Genomic DNA, 12,932 nt, shown 5'->3' with positions numbered 1-12,932 from the left:
GGTTGGATGGGGTGCCCGATTAGTTGGGCGCGGTCTTTACCGAAATCCGAGGACCAAACTGATGGCGGTATGAAACCTGTGGTCGTTCTGAACAACGGTTTCTGTCGTCAACTTAGCACAGCACACCATACCACACCAACACCTCCCCTCTTCCCCTCCTCTCTTCCAATCAAGACAGAACCACTACTTACATCCGTCCAAAACCCCGCAAACCCCCTCGCCATCGCGCGATACGCCCACTCTCCCCCTCCCAACCCCTTTGCTTCCGGATACACAGTACCCCAGCCCTGATCTGCAGGGAAGAAGTGCTCCAAAGCTTCGATGATGAGCGAGGTGTCGCAGTAGATGTGTCGTCCGATTGCTAAGATGGGGATGCGGCGGTATTGAAGGCCGAATGTGGAGGTTATGAGGGGGCGGGGGAGCATTGAGGGGACGGGGATGTATGCTGGGTGGTGTGGGCGTTAGTGGGGGGTTGGTGGTGAGGGGATGGTGGGAGGATAGGATGATTGCTATGGAGATCGTGCTGGCTTACAGAAGGGTATTTGTTTGATGCGGAGGGCTAAACGGACTTTGTTCGTAAATGGACTTGCTGTGCTGTGGTCAGTTTGTGTGGAGTATGTGATTGATGGGGATGTGCTCACAGTCGTAGCCGAACAAGACCACCGGTGGGTGGTTCGTCGGTGGCGCCATGTCTGTTTGATTATATTATAGCAATTCTGTCGTTTTATGCGCTTCCAAACTGTAATGTTGATGGAAAAGATACAACGGAGTGGTGATGCCGAGTGGTGATGTCGGCATACCCCGCCCAGCCATTCATGTGCCGAGGTCCTGGTCGGGACGTACGGCATGCGATGTAATCGATCAAATGTCAATCGAGTATGTTTTAAACTGTTGTATATGGTGTTGCCGGTTATTTGTGGGTCGCAATGCCGATTCTTTCGCAGGAATTGGTAACTTGGTTCACTTATCCCACGAGACAATTGCAGGGCGGAAGACAGTTATATGCGTGTTTACTGTGACAAGAGATGATGCAACAATAGTATTTGGCAGTACTTTTACAAACCCTCCTCTCGATTCAGCCTAATCCCCCTCTCAACAAGCCCTTCAATCCATCCATTAAACTCTTGCCTCATCTCCGCAGGCAGCACGTGCCCCTGACCCTTGATAAAATGCTTCTCAATTTCACCTTGTTGCCAAACATCGTCTTCCTCTTCAACACCTAACCAATTCTCTTTACCCGTTACACCCTCGCCCTTCTCCAATCCCCGCCAAAGCACAACGCCCAGAGGGAACGTCAGCATACGATCCTTAGTCCCGTGGACGACCATGATTCTGTTCTTGCCGACCGTCTTCGCGATCTGTTGGAGTTGCTCCGGGCTCTTGTGATGCCATCCCGCGGCAATGGCTTGTAGCATGAAGCCCGCCTTGCCAAAGTATTGGGGGTGTTGCCGTTTCCAGAGTTCGTTGGCGGCGAAGCGGTCGCCGTTTGTGGGGAAGGCTTGGACAACGGGTTCGAGCGTGTCGGGCGAGTCGAGCCATTGCTGGGTGTAGAGATTCTTCTTCACGCCTTCGATTTGGGCATCAAGAGACTTCGGGATGAAGAGGTTGGCGCGATTAATGAGATTTTCGAGGAAACCCTGGAGGTGTGAGTCGACGAAGGGTATGGGATGTAGTGCTACGTACGGTTGTTCGGAACAGTTGTGCGGCTGTTGATACTAGCGACAGTGTGCATATCCGCTCCGGTATTAACATAGCCTAGATGTTTGTTAGCGAGAATGCATTTCGAAAGCATGAATATTGTCCGCAATAGGCAATTCCGCCGCATCCCCCACGATCGACATACACAACCGGAGATCATATGTGCTCTACTATCGAACACGTGGGGGTGGGGTCAATCGAGCGGAGCGGAAGATGAAAGCGCCGATGAGATTACAGGATGATGCTGGGTGTCAGAAGTCCAGAGAAATGTTTCTGGCGACTACATGTCGAGGATTTGTGTTCAATAACGGAACGTGTAGCTTCCGAGTCGAAGATCATGACGATAAAGATATTGTGGACTTACAATCTCCTGAGCTATCATTCCACCCATGCTTATGCCAATGACGTGCAGTTCACGCTTGCCGGTCCAGCCGATGTGGTCGAGCACTTCGACCAGGTCTTGAGCCATGGCAGAGGTGGAGTATCTCGACGTGGGCTTGTCGGAGTCGCCGATTCCCCGATTGTCAGTCACCAGCGACGAGTACTGATCGCCTTTGTTGTGGGCGAAGTCTTTCGTCTGGCGCTGCCATGCATACTTCATGCCACCAAGGCCCATAACCCACTACATAGCGTCAGTCGTTGAGTCTTCACGATAACGATGTGTACGGAAGATGCCGGAAGCGGCTATAGAGTGAAATGTATAAGTGTGCGAGTTGGACAACCTGAGACACGACGCAGACGAGTTGAGACGGTCATTGTGACTGAAACGAAACGGTGACAGGGTGCCGGTACCCGTGGATTGGTAGAAGAGGAACATTACAAATGCATCCCGGTCAAGAACAAGCTTTCTTTGGCGTGATATGCAGCGCATCATGTTGGAGCAGATATTAATACCGAAAGTGGGGCGACTTACCACGAGGTGTCTGTCGCCATGGCCGTGGACCTCGTAAGCGATGTTAAGGGGACCGCCACGGTCTTTGGCCACAACGGCCTTGCCTTTCTTTTCTGGTTTGAGATCCCAGATGGTGTGGTTGAATTCGGGATGTTGCTGCAGCTCTTCGACCGTCATTGGTGCCATGGCGGGTAGTTGCAAGCCGGGTGGGAACAAGCCTCGATCTGGAAAGTTAGTCAGCCCTGGAGAGGTCCAGGTGGAGTGTCAGGCAGGTGGAATGTCAGGAGGGGCGGAGATGCGAGGATGCGACGGGAGTGGTGGCGCAGCAGGGTGGACGACGTTGTCGTGTGGCTGCCGCTCGGCATGTGTCTCTTGGTAGCGGTGTGCCCATAGCGCATCCCGGCAAGCGACAGGTACGCGAGCGTTGTAAGCGGAAGGGACCAGGAATGCTGACGTACTATTTTGGTAGGCGCTTACGAGCCTTGGAGTTGTGAGGCCTAGGCTGCAGAATTATGTTGTCTTAAGCTTATAAACTTGTGAGATCTAGAGTGGTCTTTCAATGTCAAAGAAATGAGTTGGTGCTAGGGCGTATAAAGTTCTTCACCTGCCAAACGCGTGGGAGAAGCAATATCGCAACGTCATGTCTGCTAGCCCGTTTCCAGCCCAGCTGGCGTGGCTCGTGTCTGACTAAGGCGGGCTGGACGCGCGAACTACGGACGACGCGGCTCTCTAGGCTGGCCGTAGTTATTGTAGTAGACGCGGAGAAGAGCTGCCTCAGGTGTCGTCTCAGCTGCTGCCAGACGACTAATCACCCTTACCGCCATCCTCGTGTTGCCGTTTTTAGCGGGCGTTGCGCATCTGCAACAGGCCAAACAAGCTTTCTGCCTCACCCGTTCACCGTCGGCCACGATTCGACACTCGGCGAGTCTGCGACACCCACCCCCAGGGCCCTGTAGATGCGATCCTCGGCAGCGTTTCACCCTGCTCAGCACTAGACCTCCAGACCCCCAGCACGACACCCCTCCGCCCTCACAAAACACCACCAGGCCCCGGATACTCGCGAGGGCCCAATTGCCCGACGACCTCACGACTGACGACATAGCGCTCCTAATACACCATGAACCCCCCTCCCAACGGCTTCTATGCCACCGGCCCGCCCATGATGAACCCTCCGCCGCCGCGTCTGTTCGGCAGCGGCACCTACGACCCGTCGCAGATGCCGCCGGGCAACATGTTCAACCTCGACGACGACGACCACAACGACAGCGACCCCAAGCGGCGGCGCATCGCACGGGTACAGCGCGCGGAGATGCGGGTGACGACGGCATGCTGACAGGATGCAGGCGTGCGACATGTGCCGGAAGAAGAAGATCAAGTGCGACGGCAAGATGCCCTCGTGCACCCACTGCCAGAACTACAAGACCGAGTGCATCTTCACCCAGGTCGAGAAGAAGCGCCAGCCGCCAAAGGGGTAGGTGCGACTGAGGTGTTGCGCACATGGCATACTGACCGTGCACAGCGCCAAGTACATCGAGGGTCTGGAGAACCGACTGGCGCGCATGGAGTCGCTGATGCGCCTCTCTGGCGTCCTGCCCGAAGACGACGATGGCAGCACCGACCTGGCCACACTCGAGCGTCGGCTGGAGGCACGAGCCGGCCGATCCGCTACACCCCGGAATAGCATCGACGACAGACGAGCCTCCATGGCACCGCCCACAACAGGCCACTCGACCGCCAATGGCACACCGGCCCAGCCAGCTCTCCCCAGTCCGAGGAGCGGCACCGCCTCACCAGAGCCCCAAGAAGAGATGGACACCACCAAGGACAAAGACAAGGAAGAGGACGCGCTTGCCGAGATGATGTGTTCCTTGGTGACAAACAACTGTGGAGAGACCAGATATATCGGTATGTCCTCCATATCCGTCGTCTTCACCGCTAACAATCCCAGGTTCTTCCTCCGGTTTCTCCATCTTCTCGCCCAAAGGCATACAATGGGTCAACGAAAAGACTGGCGACAACTCCTTCCGCGACATGATCTCCACAGCCGCCGTCGAGGACAACAAGTGGATCCAATGGCGGCCCGACGTCTTCCAGGACATCTTCAAGCGCCGCGTCTACAAACAACTACCGCCCAAGCATGAGGCCCTGTCTTTACTTAAGGACTACTTCGAGAACTTCAACTGCATGTTCCCGCTGTTCCACGAACCAACCTTTATGCATCTGGTCGATAAGCACTACTCGAAAGACCCATACGAAGGATCCGGCTGGTGGGCCAGTCTGAATGTCGCTCTGGCTTTCGCACACCGATTGCGCGTCATGAGCAATCTGGTACCAGCAGAAGAAGACGAAAAGGCGTGGCAGTACCTGAAGAATGCGATGAGTGTCATGGTAGAGCTCACCATGCGCAACACCGATCTTCTCAGTGTCCAGGCTTTGCTGGGAGTGGTATGTAATGACGGACTTTGAGGATGTTCTCATCTAATGATTTCAGGGTCTCTTCCTCCTAGGAACGCCGAATCCACAACCAACCTACTTCTTCGTTGCCACCGCCATGCGACTTGCGCATAGTATTGGTCTCCACAAGAAGGGTGCCAACTTCAGTCTCAACGCCGCCGAGGTCGAGCAACGAAGGCGTGTATTCTGGATTGCCTACATGCTGGATAAAGAGTGAGTTTGTAATCTTCTACCAGTATACACAGACTAACCCCCACAAGCATCTGTCTACGGTCTGGCAGACCACCCGTACAAGATGATGACGATATGAACGTCGAGCTACCCAGCGAGACTCCACCGGACAATATCGGCAACATCCCGCTCGCCGATGGAAAGGGCACCATGAACCTGTTCCGTCTCATGTGCACCTTCTCCGTGATCCAAAGCAAAGTCTACAAGGGCCTCTATTCTGTAAAGGCATCAAAGCAGACCGATGGCGAGCTACTCAATACTATTGGCGAACTCGACAAAGAGTTGGAAGCCTGGAAAGACGACATACCACTGGAATTCAGACCAGAGCACGACATCAAGGCATCGCACACCCCGCTCATCCTTCAGGTCGCAGTGCTACATCTCGGATACTACAACTGCTTGACCACTATCCACCGCATGAGCGTGCATCACGGATACTGGACCAGTCGATTATCCAACTTCGCGATACAAGGTCTCAACGCTCGCCCTCTGAACCCCAGAGTCTTCATGTCCGCCCAATTGTGTGTCCAAGCCGCTCGAGCTTCGATACATCTCCTGAAGTACATACCTAAAGGTGACTTGTCGTGTGTCTGGCTAGTGATCTACTTCCCAGTCACCGCTCTGGTCACGCTCTTCGCCAACATTCTACAAAATCCACAAGACACGCGATCACGGTCAGATCTCAAGCTCATGAAGCTGGTCGTCAATTTCCTCAACATGCTCAACGACGACCAAGGTAGTGGCAGTGTTAAGCGCATGTGCACAGTTTGCGCTGAGTTTGAGCGCATTGCTACTATCGTGCTGGAGAAGGCAGATCGCGAACACGCATCGCGGCGGAAGAGGAAACAGGGTGACAGCGAACAGGATGCTCAGATCGAAGCAACCGCGGCTGAGCTCCTTTCAACAGGTCGTAACCCACAATCCCCACCCCAGCAAGTTACGACCCCACAAAATCCCCCCGCCCAAGAGGGAATGATCTTCAATCCAGACTTCCATGGGTTCAACGAGGTAAGCTACACCGCTATTGTACTAGACCAAAGCTAACGTACACAGCCCTTCCCCTTCTCACCGAACTTCACACACGATTCCTTGCAACCTAACATCCAAATGAGCCAATACGGCTCACCAGGAATCACCGCGCAAATGCTTCAGCAATCGCAAAGCCTACCAATGACAACAGGCGGTGACATAAATGGCGTCAACGCAAACATCAATGCCATGGCCGGCATGGGCCAGTTCGACCAGACGCTGAACAACGTTCCACAGGATCTATGGAAGATGCCAATGACACTGGAATGGGATTGGGCGGATATGACTGGTGGCTTCTCGGGCTATGAGGACGGCATCAGCATGAACGGTGTACTTCCGGATTTCTCGAATAACACTGGCCATGGAACAAGCGAGTTCAACCAAGGCGCTATGAATGGCGGTCGATGATGAAGCTTATTCGCAGCCGATCGGATGGAGCTTGCCGTCCCGACAATGGTGTTTCACGACATCGACTATTACGTTTTGACACTTCAAAGCCAGCAGAGCATTCCCTCTCATCTAGGAACGGATGTTACCACCCGACTCCAGCACGATCTTGCGTGCTTCGCTATATACCACTTCTCACCATCGGATGTATCTCTGTGTATGCATCTAATTATGAATTTCGTAGCCGTGTAGAATAATGTTGTATCTCCAAGCAAATACATCTTTGTAATAACACAGCTGTGTAGCAAAAGCAAGCTCTCCAATCGTCGTGCATGTGCGGTTATCACGTCTTGGTAGCCTTCTGCAAGATCGCCCATAGGCTGCCACTACCATCGCTCAACGGATCATAATCCGGAGATCCTCGCTGTACGATGATGCTTACCTACTTGACGTACGTCCACCCAGACATATCAGGATATCTACCAACAATCCCTGTGCTGATCATTCTGTTCCATTCAACACCCTTCCGCTCTCAGCCACCTTACTTGACCTCAACCCTTCTCCAAATCTCGTCAAACCAACACACAATGAAGAACACAACAGCCCTCCTCTCCAGCCTCATAACCGCAAACCACATCCTCTCCCACCACGCCGTCCTCGACCCCTTCGGCCACATCAGCGTCCGCAATCCAAACACAAACACCACTTTCTTCATTGCGCTGCAAATCGGTAGGTTTACTCCATCTCCACGCTCTCACTATCACGCTCTCACTATCAAAGACCCCGTACACTAAATTACCATCAACAAAACAGGCCCAGCGACCGTCTCCTCCCCCGCTGACATCGGCGAATACCACATCGCCGACGGTACGCCCTTACCCGGTACTACGGGTGGATATGCGGAACGCTATATCCACAGTGAGATTCTAAAGCGGTATCCGGATGTGCAGGCGGTTGTGCATAGTCATTGTGAGGATGTGATTCCGTACACTGTTTTAGATTATGCTGGCGATGGAAATGAAAATGGAGATGGAGAGGGAAAGGGAAAGGGGATGCGAGGGATGCAGCCTGTGTACCATATGGCTGGATTTCTAGGCGGGGAGGTACCGAATTTTGATGTTCGGGATGTGTATGAGGAGGGGGAGCCGAGGGATATGCTTGTTAATAGTGTGAGGTTGGGTGGGGCGCTGGCGGAGAGGTTTGGGAGGAATGAGACGAGGGGTACGGAGCCTTTATATACGATGGTTTTGATGCGCGGGTAAGTGTTCTTCTAGGCGATGAACGTATGGTGATTCATCTGCTGATATGTTGTTCTGATGTATAGGCATGGCTTTGTAACTGTTGGCGACGGGATAGAGCAGGTCACGGATTTTGCGTATTACGCGGCGAGTAATGCAAGAGTGCAGACGAAGGCGCTGTTGTTGGCGGGGGCTCAGGGCGGGAATGTGAGATATCTGAATGGAGAGGAGAGAAAAGCGACGAATGAGATGAATCGCTGGATTGTGTTTAAGCCTTGGAGGCAGTGGGTTATGGAGGTGGAGAGGAGTGGGAGGTTTGTTAATGTCTTGGGAACGCCGCCGCTTGAGGTCGATTGAGGGTTGGAGATGGTGGGATGTTTGGTGATTATAAAGCTGTAGAAGGAATCCGATGTTGGACGCTCGATGTTCTACGATTGAGTTGTGTTGGCGTGATCGCATCGTCGGGTTGATGCCGATAGATCTGCATGACGCCATCTGCCAAGCCCCGACAGCTCGGGAGCGGAGGAAAGCGCCAGGCGTTCTTCCTCTCCGCTCTCGCGACTGCCGTTCGTCCCCACTCACGTCATGTTGAGGTTATACCGCGAAAGGAAGCTCGATGTTGTACCAAGACCTTAGCAGCTGAAAAGACGTTAAGATGGCTGCGATGTCTCCATGGATGCAGACATCCGCTCCTAGTCCATGCCTGATAACGTGCTTGTGCATACACATCACGACTTACCGGAAAGGTGTCAAAGACTGACGTATAAATATGCATCGCCCAAGTTTCTGCGAGTGATGTATCTCGCAGTACCTCTCAAACCATCTGCTAGGTCATTAGCCTCGAACACCGGAGGACGAAGACTGTGAACGCATCGATCATCATGAGGGCCTCATACAAGACAGTCTTAGCTGTACTTCCACTCTACGCTACTACCGCTATCGCAGATCGATATGCCAGCAACATACGACCGGTAATTGTCGATGCACCACAAGTGGCGGCCAATTTTCCCGACGTCGATGGCATTCAACTGTTGTCGCCGGCTTTCATAAATCCGGAGAACGTACCAGCGACATTTGCGAACGGCACATCTGGACCGACTCCACAGCGTGATCTGGGTATTTCCCGAAGGCCACAATATCTGAATTGCTGGGATTGCTAACTTTCAGCAGAGACCTTCGTTAAAGGCCTTACTCAGCGCAACGGATGGATCACCTACAACAGCGAACTGAGATCCGAGGAAGATCGCGCGATACCCTACGTTACATTGACAAATGGCAAGGAAAGCAGTAAGAAACTACGCGTCTGGATCCAAGGAGGCCAACATGGGAATGAACCTGCGGGCGACGAAGGGGTGCTTGCACTGCTCGGAAAGTTTGCGCAGGACTCTCAATGGAGCGCCAAGGTCCTTGAGAAGATAGATGTTATGATCATCCCGCGTTACAACGTCGATGGCGTCGAGTACCTACAGCGACAACTGGCTTCCAACTACGATCCAAACCGCGATCATGCGGTGCTAGAGCGACAGCAGACACGAGCGATCAGAAAGCTGCAGTCTGAGTTCGACCCTCATATCTTCATCGACGATCACGAGTACACAGGCGGCAACTTGGTAGCGGAAAAGTTTATCCGCGCGCAGGATCTCTTAGTGTCCGCCAATAAGAACCAGAACGTCAATCCTAGTATCCGAGCGTTGAACCAGGAATTCGTCGACGACATCTTCGCAGTTGCCGAGAGCAAAGAACTCAGGATCTTCCCATACTTCACCACCAGTGTCGCTAATGGCACGATAACGATCGAAGAGCCTGACGCGCTTGCCGCGGCGAATCACAAGGGTGCTGGTAACTACCAGGCCCTGACTTTCCTTGTCGAGACGCGTGGTATTGCTATCGCGGATCAGCACTTCCAGCGACGCGTAGCTTCGCATGTTATTGTGCTAGAAAAGATTCTCAATAAAGCAGTAGACGAATTCGACGATGTATACAGCACCATCGAAGCCGGACGTAAAGCGTTTATCGAGAGCAAAGACGAGATCGTTGTAACCTACGAACAGCGCATCACCAACAAGACAGTCCCATTCATCGACGCATCAACCGGCTCACTTGTCAACGTCCCAGTCCGTTCCCGAAACAGCGATCCCTCCATCATCTCTCTCTCCCGCTCCCGACCGAAAGCCTACGTCTTCTCACGCGCCTGGGCCGATGTAGCAGAGCGTCTCCGCATCCTCGGTGTCACCGTCGACGTCCTGGAGGATGACTTTGTCGGAACTGTCGAAGCGCTCGTAGTAACAAAGGCTAAGCTCGCAGAAACGAAATTCGAGGGCATTGCCGGTACCACAGTCACGACCAATGCAACGCAGCGAGCAGTCACAATACCGGCTGGCGGTTTCTACGTTGATACCAAGCAAAAGAATGCCGGATATGCTTTCACGCTGTTGGAACCAGAGGGAGAGGCAAGTCAAGTGTATTACAACAAGATTCCGCTGGAGGTGGGGGATGAATATCCCGTCTTCAGGGTCTTGTAAGCTGTCCGTACCGAGAGAGCTGTAAGAAGAGTATACAACGTCTTTCTCATCCCTTCCATTATTTAATGGGCGGATATAGTCATCGCATATCTCGTGTGTGTTGCTTGAGTCGGAAGAGTATACGAACAACCCATCTGCCGATGTTGCCCGACTTCTCCATCCAAACAAACATGCATACCCCCTTCTTCAGCCCTACATTTCTCTCGTCAACGGTACTAGCGCCCGGTATCAGGCTTCTAGTGGTGTTCTAGCTGTCTCCAACCGAATCGAATGTCGTGATGGTGATGTAGGTGGCCTGACACCAAGTTTACCATGTATACCCTTGGTTCTCACCGTTTGTAGGGCCGAAAAAAACAAAGTCTATTCCTCGCGATCGTGAGAGTAGGTGGGCCGGGGGTTAACGTGGATGTAGTGTACGGTAGTTGCTAGTGCTTACTGCTGTCAGGCGAAGTTTAACCGGCAGGAGTGCTTGTTTGTACTGTATTGGGAGTGCGCAACAACGATCAGTCTGAGCAACACTGATACTTCCATTAGAGACAGATCTCTGGCATACTCTCACTCATGCTGGCAATTTGTAGAAAGCTTCTGTTACAAATTCATTCTCATAGATATATATACATGAAAGTCATAGCCGAATCACCCACTCACAAAACGGAACAAAACAAAGCCGAAATGTAATGCGCACATAGCCATAGGCTACAAGTCATCTAAGCACTACCACCAAGCTGCTTAGTAACATACTGGGTACCCAAGTTCTGTGTGGGAGTATCCCGGGGGTACTGAAGATGCTGAGCGTTGATACCCTGACCGTGTGTAGTATCGCATACACCATCGCCCTGTTATCATCGTTAGCCGCCATTTCCCTTTTCACGGAACAAGGGATAACTTACAAAGATGCACACATCCAACGTCTTGCCCTGCCAGTTCTCCGGAATGCCCCTGCTCAGCGCCGCAGACAGACCATTGACGTTCTTCGTCGTAGTACCGCCGTTGTTGTCAACGTTGCATGACAGTCCACTCTTATGCGCCGGGTTACCAATAAGGAAAACACCCTTGACAGCATCGAAGTTCGCGCCAGTGAGCTGAGACATGGCATTCACAGTCGCCTGAGCACCCTGACTGTATCCCTCGAGGATAAAGCACTCACTCGGGTTCGTCCTGAGTGTAGACTGAACCTTGTTGACGATATCCGCGGTACCAGCGGCACTGTTCTGAGAGAAGCCGGCGGCGTAAACGGTGTTGTAGATCTTGCCGCCTGAGACTGCGGACTGGATGTTGCGGTTCATGGTGCGGAAGCCGGAGGATTCGCCTTGGATCTCGCCGGTACCACGGGTGTTGATGATGGTGTAGGAGGAGCATGCGGCGCGGGTGGAGAGGTTGTCGACGGGTGCGGCGGTGGAGAGAGCGAGTAGCGAGGCTGCGGGGAGGATGGTGGAGAAACGCATGGTTGATGTTTGAAGATGGGTATGGGTTTCTGAATGAATGTATGAGGTATGACAGTGAGAGAAGTAGAGCCGATGATCTTATTGTCAGGGTGGTGTCAATATTACAGCGGATCTTCTCTGCCTTATATATCCACCCTCCCCCCATAGACAACCCGTGTGTAATAGGAAAAAGCACCCTCTACTATCCATAGATCCCACCTCACCTCGGCAGACATTCTTAGCGCGTTTCACTCGCCGATCCCCAGTCTGCACCTCTACACCGAATAGGACGGAACCTGCATCCGCTTCGGAGCACTAAGTCATAATCGTGGCCGTCTATCCTGTAGGCGCCTCGATCGTCACATGGCCTAACGGCTGTCACCGTCTGGAGTGGGTAGAGATCTTCTCTACCTTCTCGATTCGGATGACTTCATGACCAGGAACGGGGATTGCGGGTGAGGTGTCGTGACGGGTATTCGGTGTTTCTGTTCATGCATCGACGTCGTTGTGTAAAACATGTATGTCATATGTATCTTTGCTTCCAGGATACCGATGGCGAAAAGTGGCGCGGCGAGATCTTTCGAAACTGCTCAGCCTTGATAGTGGCTGAAGCGGCATGGAACATTCCATCCTATGCCGTCTACTCGAAACAGCCAGGAAGTGGGGGTCGAGTCTCAAAACCTCCAATGACATGCCATATCGCATTCGTCGTGCTTCGGGGTAGCGACTGCACCATGGTGGACACTGGACCACCCGGTGCGCCTCACAGTCTCTAGGCGCAGGTCCTGAATCGCTCATGCGGGTCCGCGGATTGTTGGCCTTACCACGTTCGGTATACTTGCCTGCTGTATGTGGTTTGGAGCCTGCCGCAAGGAGAGCCCCCAATTCTTGCTCCCTGCCGTCGATCGGCATCGAGCCTCGGCACGGCGATTGAACAAGGGGAGGTGCAGCGTCGGTGGAAGTACCACAAACGGATGGTGAGGATGTGGAAGTGAGGTCGGAAATTATCGAAAAAGCAAGTGAGTAATCAGCCTAGCGCGGGATAGTCAAGTGCGAC

At 53.0% G+C, this 12,932-nt stretch overlaps 4 protein-coding genes across 4 annotated transcripts; 2 read left to right on the top strand and 2 right to left on the bottom strand.

The window, feature by feature from the left end:
* Nucleotides 1-1,055: 1,055 nt before the first annotated feature.
* On the bottom strand, nucleotides 1,056-2,776 carry J4E88_001048 (uncharacterized protein; the record flags this gene model as incomplete). The annotated part of the gene is made up of 4 exons (XM_049394720.1): nucleotides 1,056-1,637; nucleotides 1,684-1,755; nucleotides 2,063-2,320; nucleotides 2,612-2,776. The coding sequence occupies 4 exons, from the start codon at nucleotides 2,774-2,776 to the stop codon at nucleotides 1,056-1,058; spliced, it is 1,077 nt and encodes a 358-aa protein (XP_049260549.1).
* A 931-nt stretch (nucleotides 2,777-3,707) lies between these two features.
* Nucleotides 3,708-6,712, top strand: J4E88_001047 (uncharacterized protein; the record flags this gene model as incomplete). Its single annotated transcript, XM_049394719.1, has 7 exons — nucleotides 3,708-3,884; nucleotides 3,934-4,061; nucleotides 4,110-4,495; nucleotides 4,539-5,035; nucleotides 5,082-5,257; nucleotides 5,305-6,283; nucleotides 6,329-6,712. The coding sequence occupies 7 exons, from the start codon at nucleotides 3,708-3,710 to the stop codon at nucleotides 6,710-6,712; spliced, it is 2,727 nt and encodes a 908-aa protein (XP_049260548.1).
* A 1,802-nt stretch (nucleotides 6,713-8,514) lies between these two features.
* Nucleotides 8,515-10,451, top strand: J4E88_001046 (uncharacterized protein; the record flags this gene model as incomplete). The annotated part of the gene is made up of 3 exons (XM_049394718.1): nucleotides 8,515-8,522; nucleotides 8,783-9,045; nucleotides 9,100-10,451. The coding sequence occupies 3 exons, from the start codon at nucleotides 8,515-8,517 to the stop codon at nucleotides 10,449-10,451; spliced, it is 1,623 nt and encodes a 540-aa protein (XP_049260547.1).
* Nucleotides 10,452-11,158: 707 nt separating this feature from the next.
* Nucleotides 11,159-11,896, bottom strand: J4E88_001045 (uncharacterized protein; the record flags this gene model as incomplete). The annotated part of the gene is made up of 3 exons (XM_049394717.1): nucleotides 11,159-11,254; nucleotides 11,342-11,868; nucleotides 11,893-11,896. 3 exons carry the CDS (start codon nucleotides 11,894-11,896, stop codon nucleotides 11,159-11,161), a joined length of 627 nt encoding a protein of 208 aa, XP_049260546.1.
* Between the last annotated feature and the right edge of the window lie 1,036 nt (nucleotides 11,897-12,932).

This window comes from Alternaria novae-zelandiae (genome assembly GCF_023758075.1).
Source record: "Alternaria novae-zelandiae strain BMP 2774 chromosome Unknown scaffold_1, whole genome shotgun sequence".
Taxonomy (NCBI): domain Eukaryota; kingdom Fungi; phylum Ascomycota; class Dothideomycetes; order Pleosporales; family Pleosporaceae; genus Alternaria; species Alternaria novae-zelandiae.
This window is presented reverse-complemented; position numbering and strand designations above follow the sequence as displayed.